Source organism: Pyrus communis, chromosome 7 (genome assembly GCF_963583255.1).
Source record: "Pyrus communis chromosome 7, drPyrComm1.1, whole genome shotgun sequence".
Taxonomy (NCBI): Eukaryota; Viridiplantae; Streptophyta; class Magnoliopsida; order Rosales; family Rosaceae; genus Pyrus; species Pyrus communis.
Window position 1 is genome coordinate 689,929 of NC_084809.1, and position 23,833 is coordinate 713,761.

Consider the following 23,833-nt stretch of genomic DNA (forward strand, 5'->3'; position numbering starts at 1 on the left):
CCGATTTGTGACGTTGAGACGAAATTCGTGATGGCAGTTAACGGTCAAGTTTTTGAATACAATGGCACGAGCCGGACATGGACTCAAAATTTGGCCATCAAGCTGTTCATAAACAGATTTCATCACACAAATGGACTAATTTTTTTTATTTATTTAAGTGGTATTCGAATAAAATCTAATCTAAATTACAGGAAGCGAGATTGTAACTTGAATGCAGGGCGCACGCTGTTCTAGCCAACTAATTAAGCGAACTGATAATGCAAAATTATTGAAATACGTACCTGACAGAAAATGGAACACACGTTGTGCTTGCATGCATTGGAACCGTCCGGCGTGACAACGGAGTAGCGGAAAACAGCGGAAGAATACCTCGACTCTGCCGGCGGAGCTCTGTCGAAACGAACGAGGACCATGGACTCAGCAGCATGTTGTAGATACAGCAAACTAAGCACAATAAAGGCATACCGAGGAAACATGAGGAAACCACCTCCAAGGACGGCCATGTAAATCGCATTAAAGCTCTCAAATCTTGAAGGAGGGAAAGAAAAAAAAAAACATTAAGAGAAGGGTGTGGTAATTGCAGGGGAAAGTAAATCTTGAGAGAGTAATTGTGTTTATTATTTCACAGCTTTAAATTGAAGGGAACCGTACAGAAAAGGGCAGGGCAACCACACCAGTGTCCATCTTGACAGTCTCATAACTGCACCTTTAATGGTGTTCACAAAAACCTCATTAACTACCTCTCAACCAACCCTTTGCTTTTGAGGTAAGAGGCCTCCACTTTGGTGCATTTTTTTCAAAGTCCCAAGTCTAACCGTGTTCGAAACACAATGATTTCTTCACACCCATTTTTTTTTTTTCGATAAAAAAAAACCGTGTGCAGAAAATATCTCTCTTTTAGTACTTGCTTACTATCACCTTAATGGCTTGTTTGGAACTGCTATAAGAAACATTTCTGCTCATAAGAATTTTTTACTAGAAGTATGTCAAAATCTACTAACTAGGCATTTGTTTGAAAGTATTAAAAAGTGCTTTTAGATAACCAAAACAACTGACTCGTTTGGAAGTACTTTTAAAATGATCGAAAACTCTTTTAGAGAAAATATTTTGGACACAAAAACACTTCACGTGCTTTCTGCAAGAAATATCAGCTATCTGCTTCTTCCAAAAAGCACTTTAAATGCTTTTCCAGGATTTACTTGTATTTTTACTAAATATTGGTTCCAAAAATATTTTCACCAGAAGTGCTTTTAGCCATTATAAAAGTACTTCCAAACAAGTTCAAGTGTTTGGCAGAAACTTTAAAAATGATCATGAATTATAAAAGCACTACCAAGTACCAAGTACGAATTATAAAATTTCACATGCTTCTGATAAAAGCACTTCTAGAAAATAAGCATTTCCAAACTGGCCCTAAGCGAGCTTGAACCAAATTGTTTTCATTGTAGTTGCTGTGAATAAGGTTCTGCAGTCTACTTACAAATCACATTGCTAAAGGAAAGCTAGTGCTGACCATAGGATGCACTCTTAGCTCTCCTTTTCGGTGTTCACTTTCACACTGTTAACTTTCTACTGAAGCACTTCTTAACACTATATAGAACATACAAATTTCTTTTGTTTCCTCTTGCACATGGAGGTAAATCTATAGCCCAAATCCTCGACTGAGCAGAAAAAGTGGCAAAACCGGTGCAACATTTGACATGCCCACATCCAGATTCTCCAAAGGACTTATCGAGATGAATGATTATCTTCGGACTGATAGAGGAGAGGAGCTTTCCTACGACTGAGCAGATTCATTGTCATCTTCTGTCACCATCCAGTGTAATTTAGGTCCCTTAATACATACACACACAAAGATATGCTGAGTCTCACTACTTTAGAAGTCAACAATATTTCAGAGGCTACAAAATTGCAAATGAAACAGCTGTCTCTAGTCGCATCAATATTACAACATAAGGTTAACAGATGGTAACAGGGAAAAAACCCAACACCATCACATTCGAGGAGTGCTAGGTTCATATTATTATGAGAAAGGACTCGTGCATGCTGAAACCTTAATTAATGGATGGCCCAATACCTTTCCTTGTCGTATGATTTTGGGAGGGATCACCTTCATGTCAACTACAGTTGATGGTTCAGCCACTCTTACCCCGCCATCAACGATAAAATCAAGGCCCTGTAATGAATTTGAACACACAATTTAAGGGCTATAATAAGAAAGAATTAATACAAACTAAAAAACCTTCATGAGAGTGGCAAAAGCATACCTCTGGTCCATATGTATCAGCTATAATGACTGGATCTATCAACCACTCGTTCTCTTTCGGGCACTTGACACTGACAACACGGAAAAAAATTCAGTATAACATCATTTGGAGTAGAACAGAAGAACCTCTAGAAGAAGCTCTTGTGGCTGCTTATAATGCAAGTATGGAAAGAGCTCCTCATCTTCTTACAGTGTATTCAAATCATTAACGAAAAGTAGGTACAAATCATATCTATTTCGAACCATCACCCTCACTAACAACGGAACAATTATGCAAACGTATACAAATCAAGTTAGAGTTACCTTGTGGATATCAATGGTGAGCCCATCTTCTCCAGAATCGCTTGACATATGGGATCATCAGGCATACGAACACCCACATCTTTCCTTAATTTGTATTTGGCATCTGCCATCCCATACCTTATACAATTTTTAGGTAGTTGTTTGGTTGCAGTTAAGATGAAAGTATACTGTTACATGAAAAGCTCTGTCATAGGGCAAATTTGAGGAAAATACAGCTACAGGCAACAATGTAACATTGTCCAAAATTTGTTCCTAGTTCCTACAGCTACAGGCAACAATGATAGTAAGAGAAGCAAAGAAGAAACTTACAGGGCCGGGTATGCATTGCTTAACATATCGGAACAAATTGGCGTGACCTTGGCCATCACCGCGGGGAAACCCTGTCGTATACGTATCAATGTCGTGGAAGGAGTGGCATAAGATGCCAAGGGGCTGCGCCAGCAACTCAGTCACAAAGACACACTAGTTAAAAACTAAATATCGAAATCCGAAAGAACCAAAACAAAATAAAACCCATGATGCTTTACCTTTAGAGGGTCGATGTTCTTGATTCTGCAACGAAACAAAGACTGCATTTTTAACAACAAATTGATACTTTTGAACGAATTCGAACAAATGGAGCTAAAAAATGAGAGGGTTTTACCGGCGAAGACGTTCAATTGCCGAGTTGTTTCTCAAATCACAGACTAATGCATACCTACAATGCAATTACTGTTAAAAGTTACAAACTTTTCTTTCCATACGAGCGATATTCTAATCTAATTTAAACCGCGAGCATTCAAATTTGTGTGCTAAATTTACAAACTTACACAGTATCAGTAGGAACAACACCAACAGCTCCTTGTTTCAGAAGATCAACAACTGGTTCCAATTTCCAGCTGTCAGCTCCCGATTGCGACGGATCAACTTCAACGTAAAGCATTTCATCCTCCTGATCATATCATCACTCAATCAATTTCATAATCTTTGCAAATTCACCCCAAAGTTTTGTTTAATTTACATTTCAACAGAGAGAGAGAGAGATAGAGAGAGGACCTTGGTGAAGCGAGGAGCGGCGTATTTGAGGCGCTTGGGGCTGCGCTTAACGGAGAGAGCTAAGACTTGGAAACGGCGGGGTTTCGGAGCGTCGAAGTATACGCGGCCGAAAGTTGCAGGCGCCGCCGAAGACCGCGGGAAGCTGGAGGACGAAGCTAGGTGGCCGCCGTTATACACTTTCGTCTGGCAACCGTAACAGTACGCGGCCATTATCTCGAATTTTTAGAGATAGAAAATTACAAAAGAGCCTTTAATTCTTGGCTTTTACTTTGTTTTGGATTTTCTCGCACCGAAACGACGGTCGGTGTAAGCCTACCTGTTATTACTAATTCACGTATTATTGGATTCTTTTGATTTATCATTTTTTGTGAAAAATTTTAAATGCTTTCTGAATGAGCTAATATGATTTAAAAGCACTTTTAAAATTTATCTATCAAACGAGTTATAAGTCATTTTGTTTGTCGGAATTGACATTTATCTCTTCTAATAGTCGTCAATGATCGTAATATAAGCATGACTACCATATTGAAAAATTACTCCATAGCTTAGAAAAAGGAAATCTTATGAGTTGAACCTCCCAAAGTATACATCCAACCCCAGGCTTTGGGCTTAATTAACTAATTTTCAGATTAAGATGAGCTTAATGTGGTACCTTAGCTTAATTAATCGCGTTAACCCGGCCGCAAGGAATGAAAAAGTCGTATTAAGTGCCAAAACAACATCACATACACAACCGATAGACATTCAGAGCTCAGGAGAATACACGATCACAATAAGACATAAAAACTTAGTCATGATCGGCATTTGAAACCAAGGAATTGAATCTTCCAACACAAACCAACATCCACAAAAACTAGCTGCAAAATCATCATTTATATTTCCCTCGATAAAATATTCAACATCGTTAATGTATTATATCAGTCACGTTGTCATCGCTACTGTAAATGTTAACTTGATCTCCAAACTGCCTTCCAGAGTACGAAAAGTTATGACCAGTTACTGCTATGCTCACTGCGGAAGCGGAGGAGGAGGCATATGGGACCTCGCATATCTGAGCCAAGCAAAAATTCCGACACCAAGGATTATCCAACCAAATATGTCATACTTCAGATTGCTGTTCTTGTTTTTCTTTGTAGTCTGCATAGCAAGGTGAGGAAGACAAAGTAACAAACCGTCGACAGATCAAGTAGAAATAAAAAGCAACCATCTTAAACCATCATAAAAGATACTAGGACTCCGCTGTAAATCATTGAACATGTAAAAATATCACGATACTAGATGGACGAAAATGAATCCCAAATGTTGGATACCAAGTGAAACTTGTTTTACTTTCACTGAAGAAATAGAACTGTATCATCTGTCTCATTGCCTAATATTAAATATTTTGAGAGTCTGGGACCTATTATTCGTAATAACATTCGTTTTGGACCAGAAGTTCAAATTCGATGAGCTGAGTTACTATTGAATGGTATCTTAGCAACATCCAGGATTTTCAATAACTCAACAGATGCATGTATAAAAAATTAACTTGGCAAAACGTAATAACTTTTAGTAAGGAAAACACGAACATAAAAGAACAAAGGTATCGGAAAAAGGGAACTGTGAGACGAAAAAAGTACCTTTCCACCAATTGAAGTAGAAGGTCCAGTTCCTGCTCCAGCAGCAGCCTCCATCCCCAGTTGACCCAAACCACGCTTGTGTAGATCCAAATGCAGTTGCGGGGCCTATAAACACAGTAATTAGTAACTTTGCAATTTAGGTCTAACTGTAACATACATGACATAAACTAGTAGAGCAGATAAAAGAGTATAAGAGAATACAGTTCTAGAAATATTGTAATCAAGAACAGCTGACATCTCAACAAAACCAACTGACACTACATTAAACCTGAGACAATTTGAAATTTCTATGCACGTCTTGCTACCGCAAAATGGATGCCAACACACGATTTCAACAACAAAACCAAGCATTGTCAAGAGATCAGGTTAGAAAGCAGTGCACCTTAGCAGCCACTTCTAAAGACTTCCGATACAGATCATTTCCCGGCTCCTGTAAAAAGAACATAAGATACTTATTTCACATCGAAAGTTGAAAAACAATGCGGTATTGTTTGAGATTTTTCAGGGGAAGTACCTCATCAAGAGCCTTCTGGAAACACCGAGACGCCTTTTGGAAATAAACCCTTGCCTCATTGTGGTCCGGAGTAAAAAATCCGCGAGCAGTTTGAGCATTTCCCAGACACCACAGAGCATCATGTTTCCTAGGATTAATCATCAATGCCTCCTCCAGCTTCGAAATAGCATCTGGGCAAACAAACACAAACCCGCATTTGCAAATTCGAAACTCTCAAATAACCATATGAAAAACAGTCCCAAACTTCAAATTTTCAAGGCTACCAGATAAATACATGGAGAATTCCAACATCTAAAATAATTAAAACCAAAATTAAAAACAGATATATTGGGGAAATTTAAAGTTAGCACCTTGAGTCATCTTCTTTGACTCCAAAACATTCTGAAACTGGGAAAGCTGCAGCAGAGCTCCAGCCCACCTCGTCAAGTTCTGCAAATTACAAAATACGAAAAACCCAGATCAAAATTTAACTTCTTTTTAAAAAAAAAAAAAAAAAAACTCGAAAGCTAGCAAAGTTATTAGCTTAGAAAAGAGGGAAAAAAGAAAAAAGGGAGTGGCAAATTAGGAAGATAGAGATATATACGAACATCGGCATCGAGAGGGTTCTTAATGTAGGTGGCTTCGGAGATCTTGCGGGCGTGTTCGAAGAAAAGAATGCGATCGAAGTCGTTGTGCTGCAAATCCATGGCACTGGAAATTTGCCAGGGGTTTTGCGTGCTCTATACGGATAGTAGGGTTTTAGAAGATGCTTAGAGTGACGGCATTTCTCTTTCTTTTTCTTTTCATATTTTTCTAGCTTTTTAGCTCGACGTGTTAAAAAATTATGACTACAATATGTTTTTTCTTAAAAATAAAAACAACTAGAGTTGTGCTTGTATTTTTGTAAAACTGTCTGATCATCTAGCTAATCACGTGACTCAAGTTATATCCAATTTTTCTTTTGAACTTAACATCTTCTCTCGACTTGCTTATCTCAAATTTGAATTTGGTTATGAAGCTTCATAAGAATTTGAAATGTGTTCATTAGTTTCTTACCTTCAATTAGATAGTTATCTTGTTGCATTAAGGATTATTTTAGTGTACTTGAGTAGACGTTCTTAAGTAAGAAAAATTAATGAAAAACGTGATAAAATTGACCCTTTTGTAGCATACGCACTTCAATAGAAAAAAACTAAAAAAAAAAGTTACATTTGACTCGTTTTAATAGACTAAGGGGCTTTAAAATCAAACTTATAGTATTATAAGTTTGTGACATTGCTAATTGTTCACTAAATATAAAGTAAAAGGGGAATACCAACAACTTTTGCATTTAGACATTTTCACTTATCAAATATCACAGGTCATTTTGTACACAAAAGTCAAGAACTTTTAATTCTTTTAGCTAGAGATTAAAGATGAAAAGTATAAAATAAATTTTCAAAGGCATTAAACGTCTTATGTTTTGTGTAATAAATAACACACAACGTTTGATAAAGTAAAAAAAAAATCCAAATATAAACGTTAGTGCTAAGTTTGCTAGAAAGCATCTTATTGTTTGACACTCTCGTTGTAATATTTATTGCCAATTTCAAAAGAAAGAGAGAAATAATAAAGGGACTCTTTGGTAGCTTACAATTTAACGTTAATTTACGAGTTAATATTATAAAATATTATAAAAAAACATGAAGTGTCAAAGAGTCATATAAAGTTCTTTTGAAAGTGTCTTCTTAGTATTTCTCAAAGAAAAATATGACTTTGTGGCACATCCGTGCAAATGAGGCGCCAGAGCCCAAGCCAATTTTGAAGTTCGGACCAAAATCAACTATTTGAAGGGTTGGTCCATTACAATGCTCGTGAACCATGAAAAGGCCCAAAACTAAAGGATTTTTTATTTATTTATAATACTAACACATTGATGAACAATGAAGTTTTAACGAAACATTCTCAGTGCTGTTCACTTTTAACGAAATTAATTTTCCTGAGGAACAATGTATTTATTTAATTTTTGGTAAAAAAGCGATGTATTTTTTTTAAAATAAAACGCTCTTAATATTTGTAAGACCTCACACGTTACGTGGCAACCAAACCCACCAACTATGTTATAAAATAGACACTGAACACTTAGAATATTGTTCATATAAAAATATCGTTACAAGTTGATGATATTTAAGCCGGCTTGGTCCGCAGCTCAACAGACATAACAGGGGGATTTCTTGTTCATAATTTCAAATCAATATTATTGTAATTCTGTTTGGTAGAAAGACAAATATTATCTGGATTACAATTGATAAATTATACGCCAGCAATTACATAGCACATTATTCTTTTTTCTTTGATACATACACTCTCAAAAGTTGAAAATTCAAACGCAAAACCTCACATATAACGACAAACACACTTAATCACTTGGACAACAAATTCATAATACTTGTCATCAAGTATGACGCAAGTCATTGCCGATACAAAAGCCAGAACATTCCGACAAGCGGTGGAATCTAATTTCGAACTCATCTGACCCAGAAATAAAACAATAAATAAATAAAAATTAGAAGTCATGTCAATTGGATGAGCATGTTGGGTAAAAGACGTGAACGGTGGAAGCAGGGAAGTTTGTGACAAAGGACTACGGCCCGGCTCAGGCCCCGCCTGCTGTCGTCATCTTTTTCCCCGTTGGACTCATCCATTGCCATTTGTCAAGCACACCGACTGGGTTGTTCCGTTGTTGAATCCGGATCCTTATTAGATTCTCTTTATGAGAATTTAGGAGATCCGTTAATCTTTTATGTTTATCGTACATTGTGCGATTAAAAATTATTTTAAATATTTTTATTTAAAATTAAACACAATACATAATAAAAACATATATGACTCATGAATCTTCAAGATCATCTCCAAAAGCATCGATCCTGTTGGTGGTTTGTTTCACTCGAGTTTGAGGCTGGTTATTAAATTCCAACCTCTTTCATGTATAATATGTAATTACGGGAAAGACAACCAATTTAACAATTCCCTAGTTTTGGGCGTTGGAGAATTGAACTTGATACTACTCTCGATCTTAGGATGAGAGATATCGCTACGTTAATAGCTAGTTGATTATTCGACTATAATTTGAACTAAAAATTCAAGTTATCTTTTATATCCATAATGTAGTGTTGCAAATACATGTGATTAGGTATGATTGTCAAACCATTCTTATTCACTATTTTCGTATCTTTCATTATGTATGCTAATTCTGCTATCGTTTTGTCTCAAAAAATTATTTCCAAACAAATTTATTGTTCATGTCAAACAAACAAGAACAAATCAAGCAACCCACATTTACTTATAGGAACGAGGAATCTCTCCGAATTCTCTTTGTGAGAATCCTGGAAATCTTCAAATCGTGTCTGTTTATCGTAAATCGTGCAACTAGTTTTTGTGAGGTACGGTTCATGTTTAATTTAAATAAAAATATTTAAAATGATTTATGGTCGCATGATGTATGATGAACGGACACAATTTAAGAATTCTCATGATCCTCACAAAAAGGATCTGGAGGGGATCCTCATTCGACTTATAGTTGAAATTTTATAACTTAATCATAAAAAATATATATATATATATATAAATTTAAGTTTTGGGATAATTTAAGTAATTAATTCAAACATTTTTTTCTTCATGCTATTCAATTTCTTATGCTGGTGAGTAACACGATGATATTTATGAGGAGACTAAAATGTCTATGTGAGGTCTTTTCAAACTTCAAAAAAGTTCATAACAAAGTCACTAGTTAATCTCCTAAAATAAACTTTGAATTGTATGAAAAATCATGTGAACCTTTCCATGTAACCGATACATCCCATGGATCGTGACACTCATGAGTCATGTGTCATGAGACTCATGACCACCAAAAAAGATTCAAAACCCCAATCGGCAACAAATGTAATTCAGCAAACACTTGAGGGCATTATCGGTAAAGTGCAGCATATATACAACACTAAAAGTCCAGCTGCTGTGCTGTCTTCTGTCGCATCTTCCGGTTTCACATCGCACGGCAGATAAAAGGTAAAGCCTTCCCCTCTGATCCCCAAATCTAGGGTTCTTCTAACCAGTCGAAAATTCACTCTCACTCCACAAAATCAAAGCCCTCGAGCCCCCCACTTCCTCTTTAAACCTAAAAATTGAAGCTTTATTTGCTTAATCTCAGTTTATTTGGTAATTATTTGGTACATTTCACTAATTGCTTCTCGTTCTCTTTAATCTCTGTTGCTCTGCTCTTTTTCTTGTTTTAATATCAAATGCGCGTTCTGGATCTTTGATTTTGCAGTTTATATGTTGATTTTATGGATTTAGGTTTTTGTTAACTGATTAGCTTATTTTTTTTCACGATTTGGAATTAATTCATATTTATATTTATGTATTTTGGTTGACTTTGTAGCTGCAATTGTTGTTCCCTGCTTGTTTGGTTGGCTGGAAAATAGTGTTTCTGGGTCTTTTAGTTTAATTTTCTATCGCGAGAAGTCTGTAAGGCAAAATTTGAAAGCTTCGTTTTTTGAACCTTCTGTTTATTTTCAAATACTTCAAATTTTGAGAAGAACTTTAAAAAAATAAAAAAAAAAAAAAAAAAATTGGAAAACGCTGAGAAATGGCTTCCCATGCCAGATTTTGTAGTGGATGTGTGTTTCTGCAAACCCAATTGGGTAATACTTTAGGAAGCCAAATTGTGAAATGAATTTTAGAGTTTCAAACTTTTTTATGTGATTTTAACATTCCATTTTTAAAACTATCCTTGCAAAAATTTGGGTAAATTCTAAACTTAGTTACTGAGAAGTCTTTGTTTTCCTAATTTCAAAAGGCATAAATGTCCTTTCATAAAATTATTTTCATTTAAACGTGTGCACTCTTTCCCAATTCTGTGGTTATGTAGACTCAGCTTCAGAGATTTGTATATGGTTATTTTCGGTAAATTGATAGCAATATCTCAAAATTATCTTGTTGGACTTTGAATATTGAGTGCCTGTGTTTAAACAACCACCGAAATAAATTTGTTTAAAGATTTGTATTTTTCTATTGATTAACAGTCTGCATTTATAAATGGTAATATAGCATGCTGATTCCAATGCGAAGGTTATTAATATCTTATATGCCAATTGATCGTGTATATCTTTATTTTCATCCACTTCTCAAAGTTTTTCAGGCTTGTTTCTCTTGCTCATGTATATGAGGGTGCCGCAACTCTCTTGTGAATAGATTAGCTGTTTTATTGATTCCCTTATCCTCTTTACTTTCTTTTTAGGGTTTGGTTCTCAATTTAAGTGCATTAATTGAATGCAGCATTCTTGTTTCTTTTCAAAAAAAAAAAAAAGTAATAGATTTCATGTTTCGGTATGCCTGCGATCCAATTGTGGATGTTCTCTTTTGTTCTTGCTTAATTTGTGGAATCTGCGATCGGTGCTCGATAACTAAAGTTCCTTTTGGCATTTGTATAGTTATTACTGCCTTTGTGCAATTTTGTTATTAGATAAGCTTTTCCTTATCATACATATTTGCTATATGTTTTAACATTTTAAGTTTAACTGGTTTCCTAGTCTCAACCCCATTTTTAAGTTTTCTAACTCATCTATTAATTTCGTTTTCTTTGAACACTGTTTTACAGGATCTGTCGATCTGAGTAGAGTTTGCAAGATGGAGAGCTTGAACAGCTTTTGGCAACTGGGTGATGAGCTCCGAGGGCAGTCAAAAGTCGCAGAAGATCACAAATGGTTAATGGCTGCTTCAAAATTGGCTGAGCAGACAAGGGTAAAGGGCGAGCGTATGAATAACCTTGATCTTTCAAAGGGCCCAGCTGAACAAAGGGCAAGGGATAAATTTGGGTTCCAGGAAGATAACAAATTTGAAGGCCAATACTTTAACATGCTGAGCTTGGATTCTAAAGTAAATGAAAATGTGAGCAAAAGTTCCTTCAGGAATGGTATTTATAACATGAATGCAGTTTACCAGAAAAACAGTGCAAGCATTGTGGGAAACATGACTGGAAACAAGTACAGCAACAAAGAAATCAACAACAGCAACAATAACAACAACGAATCTGCAAATACAGTTGAGAAAAGGTTCAAGACCTTGCCGGCAACTGAGACGCTCCCAAGAAATGAGGTGCTTGGAGGTTACATCTTTGTATGCAACAATGACACGATGCAGGAAGATTTGAAGCGACAACTATTTGGTAAGTTTGACTAATTCTTAGCTCACTTAAGAATCTGTTTTTGTGTTTTAAACTTTTTTTATAAGTTAAATTTCAGTCTACAACTTAAGGTCCAGGTATAAATGACTGACATCTAGCTGGCATTCCCTGCACGATGCATTTGCAATCTTTACTGAGATGCTAGTTCATGTAAAGGGTCCTTGAGTTTATGCTAGTGCTTATTAGGGATTTCCATAGGGATCTGAATTCTTAAAAGTTATAAGTAGGATTATGATATATTGGACGAAATGATTTGTGATTTTAGTATGTATTCCTCTAGCCATGCAACTTAATTCCTGAGTTAACAATAAATGCAGATTATGCTTTTGAATTATATATTTTATATTCCTTCTTTGACACTCCCAAGTAACTCTCTTTTGTATTAATCATTTTATGTATATGGTAGGTTTACCTCCAAGGTATAGGGATTCTGTTCGGGCAATAACACCAGGCCTGCCGCTGTTTCTCTACAATTATACAACACACCAGCTGCATGGCATTTTCGAGGTTTGTTCACAAACTTACCATATAGTAATATTCTTATGTCAAACTTTAGTCTGCAATATTCTTTGCAGTATAAAAAGTATACAGATTAAACTATGATATTAGCTTATTCAAGTAAGGTTGCTGTGATATTATTAGCTTATTGTTCCTCCTTTTTCAATTGGTTTTGTGCAGGCAGCAAGCTTTGGTGGTTCAAACATTGATCCAACTGCTTGGGAAGACAAGAAGTGTAAAGGCGAATCTAGGTTTCCTGCTCAGGTAAATTTGAAATGATGAATTGGAAAGTTCTGTTTCTTTCGATTTTTTGCACTTATCCAATTTATTGATGGACACCGTCTCCCTTTGTTATAATTGATTACTAGGTAAGGATCTGTGTTAGAAAAATCTGCAAGGCTTTGGAAGAAGATGCCTTCAGGCCAGTTTTGCACCACTATGATGGTCCCAAGTTCCGTCTTGAGCTGTCAGTTCCTGAGGTATGACGGCTAAGTCATTGTCTGCATTGCTTTTTTTGGTTTAATTGTAATTACCTCGTATAAACTCATTTGATGTTTAATGATTTTGCAGACCCTGGAGCTATTGGACCTATGCGAACAAGCGGGCTCTGCAGCTTAAGCTATATATGTTGGCAGCAATATGTCGATGTAGTAGGTTTTTGTGGTGCATGTCGGCTGTGTGCTTTCAACAGATTTTCCATGGAGCGCAAGCTTGGGGGGTTAAGTCTGGTGGGTTTTTTTTCTTTTTTACCTTTATCGTCTGGAGTTATATAGTGTTCTCGTGAGTGAGCGCTGCTGAATAAGTGATCTCGTCTCGTGAAGTTGCTTGTTTTAAGTTGTACAACACTTGATAGCTTTGATAACGATGAAAAGCAGTCGGAAGATGTAAAAGAGAACCGACTGCGCTGTCGCTGTGTAATGTAATGATAAAACATCCTTAAGGTCAAGTCCTTAGTTGATGGTGTGCCTCAAATTTGTACCCATAAACTTGAGTTGGGGATGCCCGTCTCTTGTTCCTAGTGTTGGTTTTTGGTAAAAATAAAGAGCATCTACCATGTTGTTTACTAATGTAGCTTCTTCTAGCTCAATGCTTGCTTGCCCTTGTGATTTCTTTCAATTCTCAATCGTTTGCGAAGCGGATGCATGCAATAACTGTAACGGTAGCGTTGCCTGAACCCTAAACCCTAAACCCTAATCCCTAAACCCTAATCAAACGTCCGTTAATCATGTATATACTAACTTTTGTACTACTCTGCTAGATGTCATCCTAATTTTGTTTCGTTCACTAACAAGGAATTAAAAGACAGAGTGATTAGAATCTCCTACATTCTCTTCAACGAAATTGAAAAACGAGGCACCTATGTCAAAAAGCTTGTTAAAAAACTGCTACCAAGTTAGCCTTCTACATGCACAACATATATAAGATGCAAAATATATTAACAAGATATATACTTCCCATAATTTTAGTATCCATTAAACCACTTGCATATATAAGAGATAACCAGAACACCAAATCCAGCCTATATTTAGTAGTGTTTAAATATTTAATCTACTTTTAAAACCCTCAAACATGCATCGATCGAGTATCCCGAGCCTTCCAAATGCTGTTTTATTCGAAATGCGCCATGTTGTCGAAGAATACGTTGTCGTAAAACATGTGCTGTGATTGAAATGCACCAAACTGTTGTTCGTATTTGGATGACAAACCAAAAGCACTTGCTGAAATCGGATACTCCAGATAACTCGGCTGCATGGTTAGCGAAAGCATTGGCTGATCGTACGAAACGCTCAACGGAACAATGCCAATAGGGTTAGGGTTTTCAACACTTGGAACAACTGCTTCTTCTTGTTGCTGAGATGCAGCACTTGAAAATATTGAGTCGTACATGCATGGCTGCTGCTGCTGCTGCATGGGATTATAGAAGGTTGAGTTCCCATCCATATTTCCATATGGCGCAGGAATATCACACGTGGATGTTTTGATGTTGGAGTTGGAAGTAGTAGCTGAAGAACAAGTGTACTGAATGTTGTTATTAGCCCAGAATGTGCTTGCAGATTGCATCTGAGAATACTCTTGGTTGCTTTCAAACGTGGCCTGCACATTATTTTAAAAAGTAGATTATTGTTAATTTCGAGTTTTGCCAGCTTTGATTAATTAATAACGCTTAGACCTTGGTCTTAACGATTATATTGGATTGGATTTGATAACTCGCTAAAGTCGTGTATTCTAAATGAAAAAACAGATGCCGACTTCCAAAACCCTTCCAATCTTCACGAAATTGTTATGACTGAAAATTTTTTTTCATGGCTAATCCATCTTAATTATATACCTTCAACAAAATTTGAATGTTAACGACAATTTCTTCCTTCAACATACATCAAATTTAGTTAGTTATCTGATCAATTATAATCCTAGATGCCAAAGGAGGCCCTAAAAACTACAAAACAAAAATTCGACAAAGATTTGGTAATTAAAGGCGCTCACCTTTGGTGGTATTGTCTCTTGCACAACAATTTGCTTTGATTCCTTCATCATGCCATGCATCTTATGAGCATCTACAATTTTGTTCTCCAAATTTGTCAAAAGGTCGAGCATTTGTTCTACTGAAAACGCATCGAGACGATCTTCCCATGCAGGATACTTCTCTTCACAGCTCTTGCTGCGTAGCTTCCCAAACTCCTCCTTCACTTGAACCGTTTGCGTGGCGTAGAAGTCACCCAAACTTTGGACCTTCTTTACCTTTGATGAATTTGATTTGTACTTATCAATTATTTCCTTGACATCTTTAAATTCCTCAGGGAACGTTGCTAATCTGCTCACTTTGCCCTTGGATTTCCTCTCGTAAACGATTGTACACACCTTCACATCACAAAGTGTGTGTAATTCAACTGCCTTCTTCAATAATCCGTTCCTTCTCTTTCGAAAAGTAACCTTACGCGAACGTTCGTTCGGAATTAACTCCAAAGGTAACTTTGATTTGCTTCGACCCATGTTAGTGTAATTTTTAGAACCAATGCAGAAAAACGAAGTTTTAGGGTTCTTTAGGTCATGGTTGTTTATATAAGAGATTGAGATTTCCTTTGATCACAAAAAAGGTAACAAAATCTTACCGATTGATTTTTTGGTTTTACTTTCTTTACTGATACATTAATCATTGATTAATCACCAAAAAAATCTATTTGAGATACCGAATCTTCATTCTTTCTTATTCTAACATCCACCATTAATTAAGGAGTTGACTACGGTATTTATTACATTTATCTAATACAATCACTATATGACGGTCAAAAATATTCTTGTGAAAGTATGTAAAGAGGTTTTTTGTACACCCAAATTTCATTTCTGAACACTCAATTTAGAGTTTATGTGTTTATTATGCTATTTGAGTTTCCACCACGGGCACCGCGTCCTCGGCCTCGGCCTCGAACGATTAGTCGGGAGCCTTAGGGACGAAGAAAACAGTACTACAAAGTCACATTTGTGTCTTGTTTCAATTCATCAAACAATTAGAAGTTTGAGGCATCTCCATGGATGGCTTTTACATGATAAACTTGACAAATGTAGAAACTCGATAGAAAATATGAATGTTAGTTTAAGTTGCTTTCCATAACATCAATTAATTATACAATTCTCCGAGAAAAAAAAAAAAAAAAAAGAGTTGCCTCCCGCCGCCCTCCAAGCTATTCACTAGTGAGTTTCATTCAGAAAAAGCTTCTTCATCACCACCACCATCATCATCATCATATCCCTAGATTTGTCACAATCAGGAACCACACGGTGCATCAACGAGCTGCTGACACAAGAAATGTACGAATTCTTTGCAAAAGCTCCGCCTTCACGGAATCGGGGACGGAGGCTGTGTGGAAAAGAGCCGAGACAAACTTACAATTGTTAGAGCAACACAATGGAAAAAGAAATAAATGGCAAATTTAAAAAGTGAGATCAGTTGATTCGAAGATAGAAAAGAAGTGAGTACTAATTGGCAAACGGGGGATTAACATCTGGTTCACATGAAATTGGATGAAACTATGTCAAGGTCGAACGAGATCCAGGTAACTTGAATCTCTTTTAATTCTAAGACTACTTTCCTTGATTGTCAATTTACGTACGGTCAGTTTCATTTCATTTTCCCAAATGAAGCTCAGTCTCACTTAGAGAGGATAACATTATGAAGGAACCGATTAATTTTTACTACAGAGGATAAGTGTAGTATTAGTAATGCCAAAACAGAAACCTCGCTCGAGCTACAGTGAAGGGGTTTTAATGACCCTAATGATCAGCATCACAAGAAAACAGCCACACCATGACCACAAGGTCCAGAAGACCACCTTCCCTGGCTCTGACAAAACCCACAACTGCGGGCTTGTAGCTTCCTAACCCACCTGTTCTACAGAATACGAGACTACCACTCTGACCCGCACCACCCACCCGACTTCATTACAAATGCTCAAAAACACCATCATCTAGACAATCCATACTCCCTCATGAACACCACCAGCCCATTTTTACAGAGACGTCCAACTCCTCCCACACCATCCATCATGCTACCCACTCCCATGAAGACACCATCATCTATTATACTCTCAATACTACCTTTGCATTACGCATACCAAACACAGTACGCCATAGGAGAATTGGTAAAATAAGATGTGGAAGTTTTCCACGAAGATGATATTTTTAGCAAATTATGCAGACAAACAAGGCCTTTTATGAAAACCATTGTGAGTCTCAGACAATCAGAAGAATAAGAAGAAAGAAAGAAAGAGTTACCTCTGCCCTTTGGGGTCATTACATGTACAAGATCATCAACTGTAACATTGTTCCTCCCCTTTTTCTTTATAAACGCCCTAACGATAAAAAGATATTAAAAGATGCTCAATTAGCAACCTTGATATGTGAATACTTGGTTGAGTGCATGAAAAACATTATGGTAAATATACAGGAACGATTTTGCAACATAGAAAGTAATGGATGATTTGATGTACGGGTTATCAAATAGTTCATGACTGAAGCTAGCTTAGCATCCAATTCCATTTGCAAACATCAAGGCTAGAACAGTTGGCTTTTGCATACAATTGCATAATCGAGGTTGCTGTAATCCCAAAGACAAGATTCAGCTTACACAACCATCGAGCCCTTAGGACCACGCCGCAACCTCCAAGAGGAGAGTGTGGAGATCAGCCAAAATCAATGACCTCAAAACAATCTTGTCCGAGTATATGGCAACGGAGCCTAGGTAAATTTACTGAGTGTTTCTTAAATTGATCAACATTGTAACTGGGTTTGTTGAATTTCTAACAAATGCCATACTTCTGATGCATCACAAATCCAGTGAGGGCGCATTTTAAAAGATTTCCAATTGTCCCGAACCTTCAGGTTCATATGACAAGACGATATACATTCTAAACTACTCTGGTTGAAGGGGAGGGTGATTCGAACTTGGGTGCAAGAGGGCGGGAACACTATCCAGGTCAACTCGCCTAACCCACATCAACCTCGAAATTACTAATCGAATAACGAGACATTGCTTTTTACTGAAATTCCATACAGTAATTGATGAATGGGTCACAGAAATACCTGCAAAGTGCTTTCATTTCATCCTTCCACCCGCACTCTATCAGCCTTTCCCTCAGAAGCTCCATTAACCTCTCCTTTTCACCGCTCTCAATCAACTGTAAAAACCAGGCGGTAAATTCGAACCAGAAACCGGAATAATCTAACTCAGCTCAGTAAAATCAACCCCAGTTCCAAAAATAAATAAATAACTATAACAATTAATTAAATTAAAATAAAACACCACACCTCGATGCTGATAAGCTCTTGAAGAGTGGGCTCTTTTTCTTGATTTTCTGCAACATCCGGCGTCGGCGGACGATTCACAGATTTCCTCCTTAATTTTCCAACAAAATATGCAGAAAAATTATACTAAAAATCCGTTCTTTTTCACACAAAATTTGCAAAATACAAATTAAAAAAAAAACCCACAAATAATAAAATCGGATAAAACCCAAATGAGCTGGCTAAAATTTTAATTCATTAATTTTTTTTCCCGGGAAAGTTTTTTCCACGAAAGTTAGAAAAGCCCTAGCTAGCTGAGCTCAGGGTAGGGGACTGACATGGTTGTAGGAATCGGAGACCAAGTAAATCTCGACCGTCGAACACTCTGCGACTTGAAGGAGGAAAGTAGATTTGATTGATTGATCAGGTTTATCGATGATGGTGAACAAACGAACTTCCCAGACTGGTTAAACTGCAAATTAACGATTTCGTCTCCTACAGTCAAACGGTGATGCAGGTTTAATATTGGGCCCTTGGGCCCTTTTTTATTGAATAATTTTGGGCCGGGTATTCTACCCTTTTTTTGTTGATTACCGTCTTTGCCCCTACCCGGGATAAAAAAAAATCACGAACGCCGGTCAACGAAAGCGAAATGGCGCCTAAGGACCACCATTAGAACGGCTGTGGACACAATCGTACAAACGGTGGAGGTCTGGAGAACGCATGCCCAATCCCTCCAATTACACCTCCCTAATCAGCAAACATGGAGTTTAGATTTTAATATTCTCCTCCGCCGTTGCTCTCCTGAGGCTCCGTCTCTGCGCTTCCATGGCTTCCCCTGCCGCGCCCTTGATCTCTTCTCTCTGCCTGACACAGAACCTTAGTTCTCTTAGTTTTAGCTCCGTGGCTTCGGATCATTTGCGGTTCGGTTCGCCCACCGTCGAATTCGCCGCCGTCAAGAAGTACCGGAGAGTTGGAATTCGAGTTCCTGTGTGCAGAGCTGCCTCCGTTGTGTTTAGCAACCTCGATGCCGATGATTTTCGGCACCCTTTGGATAAACAGGTGCGACTAAGTGTTTACTGGAAAGTGATTTTACTATAAACATGTAGAAATTTCATTCAAAATTTAAGTGCTTTCTGGAAAAGTAATTGGGAGTTCTTTTTGGAGAAGCATAACATTGCAAGTGTATCTCCAGACGGTATTGTATTCGACGTACTTTTCTCGAAAGTACTTCTACGAACTAAAGCCCTTTTAAGTTTTCATCCAAATGTAGTCAGAAGTGCTTTTGATTGTGTAAAAACACTCTTTCAGAAGTTGTACAAAAACATGCATTTACATTGTATGTTCAGTTGTATACTTGCATTTGTCTCTTCAGATTAAAAATAAAACACTCTTTTAGCATCCGAGTGTAAATTTATCAACTTGTTCTGCAGAACACGCTGATTTTGAGAGCGATTCCGGGATTGAATGAGTTTGGAAAGATTCTGCTAGGTAATATTCATCCAATTTGGGTAGGATTAAACTTATGTAAAATGGTGTTTGTTTACTAATTTGTGCATATATTATTTTATGAGCATTGCAGGATCTGTTGCAGAGCAAGTCATGCTTCTTGAGAACATCGGAACGTCCCTTCTTGTTTCGAAAGATCAGGTTGTCCAGTTGCGGAAAATATAAGCGGAAAACTTGTTCTTCTTTTGTAAGTCCAGGTTCTGCATTAAAGTTAATGTCGTCAGCTTATGTGTTGCCTTTTATTTTATCAGCTTTCTGGCCTACATCAATTGATGGTGGAGGCTGCGGAGATTCTCAGCATAGATGCTCCTGATTTATATGTTCGTCAAAGTCCTGTACCAAATGCGTATACTTTAGCAATAAGTGGTAAAAAGCCGTTTGTTGTTGTTCATACTAGTCTCGTGGAGCTTTTGACACGAGAAGAGCTGCAGGTGACAAGTTATCTCTTGGATTTTAATTGTTTTCCTTTTGTTTTAAAGTGTTACCCTTATCATCTCTCGGTTCTCAGTTAACTTCTGTTGTTTGACTTGAAATTAGGCTGTTTTGGCTCATGAGTTGGGCCATCTGAAATGTGACCATGGTGTGTGGCTTACGTTTGCAAATATTCTTACCCTCGGAGCTTATACAATACCTGGTTTGATACTTAATATCATTGGTTGACCTTTTTTGGTTACTTGTGTTATGTTTCATTGTGTTTGATGCGTTTGAATATTTGTGTTATTCATAGGGCTAGGTGGGATGATTGCTCAGAGGTTGGAAGAACAGTTATTTCGTTGGCTTCGAGCAGCAGAGCTAACTTGTGATCGTGCAGCTCTTCTTGTTGCACAAGACCCAAAGGTATACAACCTCCAGAAGCTACTTTTTTTTGAAAAAACTTGTGTTTCATATTGGTTATCCTGATTACCTGATATCCATTTTGATGTGCCCACAAGAGGTGGTCGTCTCTGTTCTAATGAAATTAGCTGGGGGCTGCCCATCTCTGGCTGATCAACTAAATGTGGATGCATTTTTGGAACAAGCTCGCTCCTACGACAAAGCTTCTTCAAACCCTGTGGGGTGGTATATAAGGTAAGTGACAGCATAGGTTTATCACCCTTTGTTAGGTTAGGTACATGTTAGATTTGCCTGTTTTAACTCATGCTCTCGTGCTGTCCAGAAATGCTCAAACGAGGCAACTTTCACATCCTCTGCCAGTTCTACGTGCTCGTGAAATTGATGAATGGTCAAGAAGTCAAGATTACAAAACTCTTCTGAGCCAGGCAACACGGATCTCTGGCTCAAAGAAAGGGTTAACAACACCTGGAAAGATAGAGTCAAAATCCATGGTACTGTGAAAAGGTGTCGCCTCTTTTCTCTGTTTCATTTCCACTGTACTTGTCTTTCGAATATATAGTCTCGCGGAGAATTTTGGAATTTAGGATACGTCCAATCAACTTTGGCATGCACATTGGGTTCTACTTTCGTTTTGTTAGACTTCTTTGTTATATATGTTAAGTTTCTCCTTTACGTTTCATTTATGTAGCCCTGCGTGTGCGTCTCATGGCAAAGAACTTGGGAGTTAGAGGAGGATATGCTAAGACTTCATCTGCTTTAAAAGTCTTGCTGCAGCTAAATTCTACAGACTGAAGATGCACGAGTAGTAACTTGTAAGCTGAGTACTTTCGCCTTTCCATCTTGTGCAAAAGTCAAATACATAAAGGTTCTCAAGTCATACAGTTAGGTTGTTTATAAATCAGAAACTTTTTATTTGGTAATTACTGGACAGAGTCAGGCTCGCTGATTCTTCTTGTTTCGGTTAAATAAACTGTATATACATCGTGTATTTGTATCACAAATTTTTACTTGTAGAATTACTTGACATGCCTCTTCAGCACACTCTGTCGAACCTGCTGCAGTTTTGACCGTTACGAGATGTGCTCCTAACATTTTTATGTACTGAAACTTTTGTGTTGAAGCATAGAAGGGGGAAAACAAGAAAAGTGTGAGAGTTCGAAAAGTTTGTTGTTGCTAGCACTGTTTCAAGCCGAAATTTCGGGGGCATGATTCGCATGAAGTTAGCTTCTTCCCTATAAATACCTTGCCCTTTCAGTTAACTAAAACACACACACAAGTTTCCCGTTAGTTTCCTTAGCAAGCATGGCTTCCACCATTTTCCACTTTCCAGCATTCTACTCTGCTCTAGTTTTCCTTCTCCTTCTGAACGCCCTCATTCCTCTTGATTGTGCTTCAGCTCATCAACCATCGCATGTCGTCCCTCCTAGGCCGCCACTGCGTTCAGCATCGGCTCTGGATGGCAGAATTCCTCTGACGGGAACACCTCCGACTCCTGTTCTGTGCGACAAGGAGGCACCTATTCAACAACAGCCAACGTCTCGGAAGCTTGGGGCTTAACTTTAACATGGAAGATGAATGATGAACTTATGCCGTTTAATACTATGAATAATAATACCGACTAAATAATCGACATTGATCGACTTGTATTTCGATAGCTAATAAGCAGTTGGATGCTGAAAACTTGAAATCATACACATTTCCATGCCTAAGGTTGTTTCTTCAAAGCGTTTTGGCATTAAAATTGAACTTGGATCGGTTTTGGGAATTTTTGCAAGATTAATTATAAGTTATAAGTTAAAATTTCAAGTCATTCTCATCGCACCACATATTTCTTAAAATTAATTTGGGATATTCCGAAGATTTTTTACACTTAAAAAAAATAGGGAACTTTAACAAAAAGCTTCAGATATTGTTCACTTTAACGAAAAATCACATTTTTACACTAAAAAGTCAATTCTGGTACTATTCACTTTACCCTTTATTTTGTTATTTTCGTTAAAACTCAAAGTATTTAAGTCTCTTTTATTAGTTTTCCTAAAAAAATATTTGGGGTCTCATTATTAGTTTATATTATTATTTTTTTTTTCAACTTTAAAACTCAATAAAAAATAGTTTTGGGACCTAATAAATGATAGGATTACTTCTAAACGTTCTTGCGACATTTTCCTAAGCTCTTGCAAAAAATATTTCTTAAAACTAAAAATATAAATTCTTTTCAGGAAAACTGTGAGTTATAACCCAAGTTTTCTAATCGATTTATAGAATTTTTGCAAGATTAATAATAAACCTAAACTTGAGTCATTCATGTCGCACCATATGTTTACTAAAATTAATTTTGGGACTTTCCGAGTATTTTCAGCATATTAAAAATAAAAAAATTGGGGACCCAGTTGTAGTTTATATGATTTTTTTTCTATTTTTCAAATTTAAAATGGTTTCGGACCTAATAAATTGTAGGATCACATCCAAATCCAAAGGTTTTGTGACACTTTCCTAAGCTCCCACGCAAAATATTTCTTAAAACTAAAAATTTCAATTTTTTTCACAAAAATTGTGAGTAACCCATGTTTTCAAATTGATTTTTGCAATTTTTACAAGATTAATTATAAGCCATAATTCAAGTCATTGTCGTCGCACCACGCGTTTCCTAAATTAATTTAGGACATTCAAAAAATTGTTTACATATAAAAAATAGTTACGTGCCCACTATTAGTTTACAATATTTTATGTATTTTTTAACTTTAAAAATCAATTAAAAAAATGTGACATCCCACATCGCCCAGGGGGTGATCCTTAAATGTATATTCCAATCCCTACCTAGCACGAGGCCTTTTGGGAACTCACGAGCAACTTCCCAGTGGGTCACCCATCATGGGATTGCTCTAGCCCCCTTCTCGCTTAACTTCGGAGTTCCTACGGAACCTGAAGCCAGTGAGTTCCCAAAAGGCCTCGTGCTAGGTAGGGATTGAAATATACATTTAAGGATCACCCCCTGGGCGATGTGGGATGTCACAATCTTAACTTCGGAGTTCTGATGGGATCCGGTGCATGTGACAAATTGGTATCAGAGCCTAACCCTGGTCGCGTGTGTGCCGACGAGGACGTCGGGCCCCTAAGGGGGGTGGATTGTGACATCCCACATCGCCCAGGGGGTGATCCTTAAATGTATATTCCAATCCTTACCTAGCACGAGGCCTTTTGGGAACTCACGAGCAACTTCCCAGTGGGTCACCCATCATGGGATTGCTCTAGCCCCCTTCTCGCTTAACTTCGGAGTT

General features: G+C 37.3%; 6 protein-coding genes across 9 annotated transcripts; 2 read left to right on the forward strand and 4 right to left on the reverse strand.

The window, feature by feature from the left end:
* Window positions 1-1,426: 1,426 nt before the first annotated feature.
* LOC137740157 (uncharacterized) lies at window positions 1,427-3,903 on the reverse strand. The gene is made up of 9 exons (XM_068479975.1): window positions 3,605-3,903; window positions 3,379-3,500; window positions 3,213-3,266; window positions 3,097-3,121; window positions 2,879-3,001; window positions 2,570-2,736; window positions 2,268-2,337; window positions 2,078-2,176; window positions 1,427-1,834 (listed from the first exon to the last, which is right to left on the reverse strand). The coding sequence occupies exons 1-9, from the start codon at window positions 3,812-3,814 to the stop codon at window positions 1,778-1,780; spliced, it is 927 nt and encodes a 308-aa protein (XP_068336076.1). The 5' UTR covers window positions 3,815-3,903; the 3' UTR covers window positions 1,427-1,777.
* Window positions 3,904-4,465: 562 nt separating this feature from the next.
* Window positions 4,466-6,491, reverse strand: LOC137741076 (mitochondrial import receptor subunit TOM20-like). The gene is made up of 6 exons (XM_068480881.1): window positions 6,325-6,491; window positions 6,088-6,166; window positions 5,738-5,907; window positions 5,606-5,653; window positions 5,224-5,328; window positions 4,466-4,741 (listed from the first exon to the last, which is right to left on the reverse strand). The coding sequence occupies exons 1-6, from the start codon at window positions 6,421-6,423 to the stop codon at window positions 4,613-4,615; spliced, it is 630 nt and encodes a 209-aa protein (XP_068336982.1). The 5' UTR covers window positions 6,424-6,491; the 3' UTR covers window positions 4,466-4,612.
* Window positions 6,492-9,652: 3,161 nt separating this feature from the next.
* Window positions 9,653-13,501, forward strand: LOC137739566 (B2 protein-like). 3 transcript variants are annotated; one of them, XM_068479182.1, is made up of 6 exons: window positions 9,653-9,760; window positions 11,352-11,918; window positions 12,343-12,443; window positions 12,615-12,698; window positions 12,803-12,913; window positions 13,005-13,501. In XM_068479182.1, the coding sequence occupies exons 2-6, from the start codon at window positions 11,381-11,383 to the stop codon at window positions 13,050-13,052; spliced, it is 882 nt and encodes a 293-aa protein (XP_068335283.1). In that variant the 5' UTR covers window positions 9,653-9,760; window positions 11,352-11,380; the 3' UTR covers window positions 13,053-13,501. The 3 variants fall into 3 exon arrangements, with proteins under 3 accessions (XP_068335283.1, XP_068335282.1, XP_068335284.1); XM_068479181.1 differs by lacking the exon at window positions 9,653-9,760 and adding an exon at window positions 9,767-9,910; XM_068479183.1 differs by lacking the exon at window positions 9,653-9,760 and adding an exon at window positions 9,796-9,921.
* Window positions 13,502-14,042: 541 nt separating this feature from the next.
* LOC137739236 (agamous-like MADS-box protein AGL11) lies at window positions 14,043-15,425 on the reverse strand. Its single transcript, XM_068478788.1, has 3 exons — window positions 14,919-15,425; window positions 14,764-14,799; window positions 14,043-14,528 (listed from the first exon to the last, which is right to left on the reverse strand). Exons 1-3 carry the CDS (start codon window positions 15,423-15,425, stop codon window positions 14,043-14,045), a joined length of 1,029 nt encoding a protein of 342 aa, XP_068334889.1.
* A 474-nt stretch (window positions 15,426-15,899) lies between these two features.
* On the reverse strand, window positions 15,900-18,685 carry LOC137740847 (transcription and mRNA export factor ENY2-like). The gene is made up of 5 exons (XM_068480652.1): window positions 18,551-18,685; window positions 18,237-18,324; window positions 18,012-18,106; window positions 17,205-17,281; window positions 15,900-16,290 (listed from the first exon to the last, which is right to left on the reverse strand). Coding segments are annotated over exons 1-5 (336 nt in total). The 5' UTR covers window positions 18,553-18,685; the 3' UTR covers window positions 15,900-16,216.
* Window positions 18,686-18,903: 218 nt separating this feature from the next.
* On the forward strand, window positions 18,904-21,591 carry LOC137739774 (plastoglobule-localized metallopeptidase 48, chloroplastic). 2 transcript variants are annotated; one of them, XM_068479478.1, is made up of 9 exons: window positions 18,907-19,274; window positions 19,646-19,703; window positions 19,795-19,862; window positions 19,973-20,152; window positions 20,259-20,355; window positions 20,449-20,558; window positions 20,656-20,789; window positions 20,878-21,059; window positions 21,244-21,591. In XM_068479478.1, exons 1-8 carry the CDS (start codon window positions 19,041-19,043, stop codon window positions 21,053-21,055), a joined length of 1,059 nt encoding a protein of 352 aa, XP_068335579.1. In that variant the 5' UTR covers window positions 18,907-19,040; the 3' UTR covers window positions 21,056-21,059; window positions 21,244-21,591. The 2 variants fall into 2 exon arrangements, 1 of the variants encoding a protein (XP_068335579.1); XR_011069113.1 differs by lacking the exon at window positions 21,244-21,591 and having other exon boundaries at window positions 18,904-19,274; window positions 20,654-20,789; window positions 20,878-21,016.
* The last annotated feature ends 2,242 nt before the right edge of the window (window positions 21,592-23,833 follow it).

Excerpts from the sequence above, each read along its gene's own strand:
- LOC137740157 (XM_068479975.1), bottom strand. The coding sequence starts at position 3,814 with ATGGCCGCGTACTGTTACGGTTGCCAGACGAAAGTGTATAACGGCGGC. Across the intron at positions 2,737-2,878 it reads AGCAATGCATACCCGGCCCT|TATACTTTCATCTTAACTGC; the intron begins GTAAGTTTCTTC and ends TTCATGTAACAG. Across the intron at positions 2,177-2,267 it reads CTGATACATATGGACCAGAG|GGCCTTGATTTTATCGTTGA; the intron begins GTATGCTTTTGC and ends AATTCATTACAG.
- LOC137741076 (XM_068480881.1), bottom strand. The coding sequence starts at position 6,423 with ATGGATTTGCAGCACAACGACTTCGATCGCATTCTTTTCTTCGAACAC. Across the intron at positions 5,329-5,605 it reads CTTTAGAAGTGGCTGCTAAG|GCCCCGCAACTGCATTTGGA; the intron begins GTGCACTGCTTT and ends CTGTGTTTATAG. Across the intron at positions 4,742-5,223 it reads CTACTTCAATTGGTGGAAAG|ACTACAAAGAAAAACAAGAA; the intron begins GTACTTTTTTCG and ends CTTGCTATGCAG.
- LOC137739566 (XM_068479182.1), top strand. The coding sequence starts at position 11,381 with ATGGAGAGCTTGAACAGCTTTTGGCAACTGGGTGATGAGCTCCGAGGG. Across the intron at positions 12,699-12,802 it reads AATCTAGGTTTCCTGCTCAG|GTAAGGATCTGTGTTAGAAA; the intron begins GTAAATTTGAAA and ends ATTGATTACTAG. Across the intron at positions 12,914-13,004 it reads TTGAGCTGTCAGTTCCTGAG|ACCCTGGAGCTATTGGACCT; the intron begins GTATGACGGCTA and ends ATGATTTTGCAG.
- LOC137739236 (XM_068478788.1), bottom strand. The coding sequence starts at position 15,425 with ATGGGTCGAAGCAAATCAAAGTTACCTTTGGAGTTAATTCCGAACGAA. Across the intron at positions 14,800-14,918 it reads AAGAGACAATACCACCAAAG|GAAGAAATTGTCGTTAACAT; the intron begins GTGAGCGCCTTT and ends TGTATGTTGAAG. Across the intron at positions 14,529-14,763 it reads ACATTCAAATTTTGTTGAAG|GCCACGTTTGAAAGCAACCA; the intron begins GTATATAATTAA and ends AATAATGTGCAG.
- LOC137740847 (XM_068480652.1), bottom strand. Across the intron at positions 17,282-18,011 it reads GAAATGAAAGCACTTTGCAG|GGCGTTTATAAAGAAAAAGG; the intron begins GTATTTCTGTGA and ends TTTTATCGTTAG. Across the intron at positions 16,291-17,204 it reads AATGACCCCAAAGGGCAGAG|CCTCCGTCCCCGATTCCGTG; the intron begins GTAACTCTTTCT and ends TTTTCCACACAG.
- LOC137739774 (XM_068479478.1), top strand. The coding sequence starts at position 19,041 with ATGGCTTCCCCTGCCGCGCCCTTGATCTCTTCTCTCTGCCTGACACAG. Across the intron at positions 20,153-20,258 it reads TGACACGAGAAGAGCTGCAG|GCTGTTTTGGCTCATGAGTT; the intron begins GTGACAAGTTAT and ends ACTTGAAATTAG. Across the intron at positions 20,790-20,877 it reads CCTGTGGGGTGGTATATAAG|AAATGCTCAAACGAGGCAAC; the intron begins GTAAGTGACAGC and ends CGTGCTGTCCAG.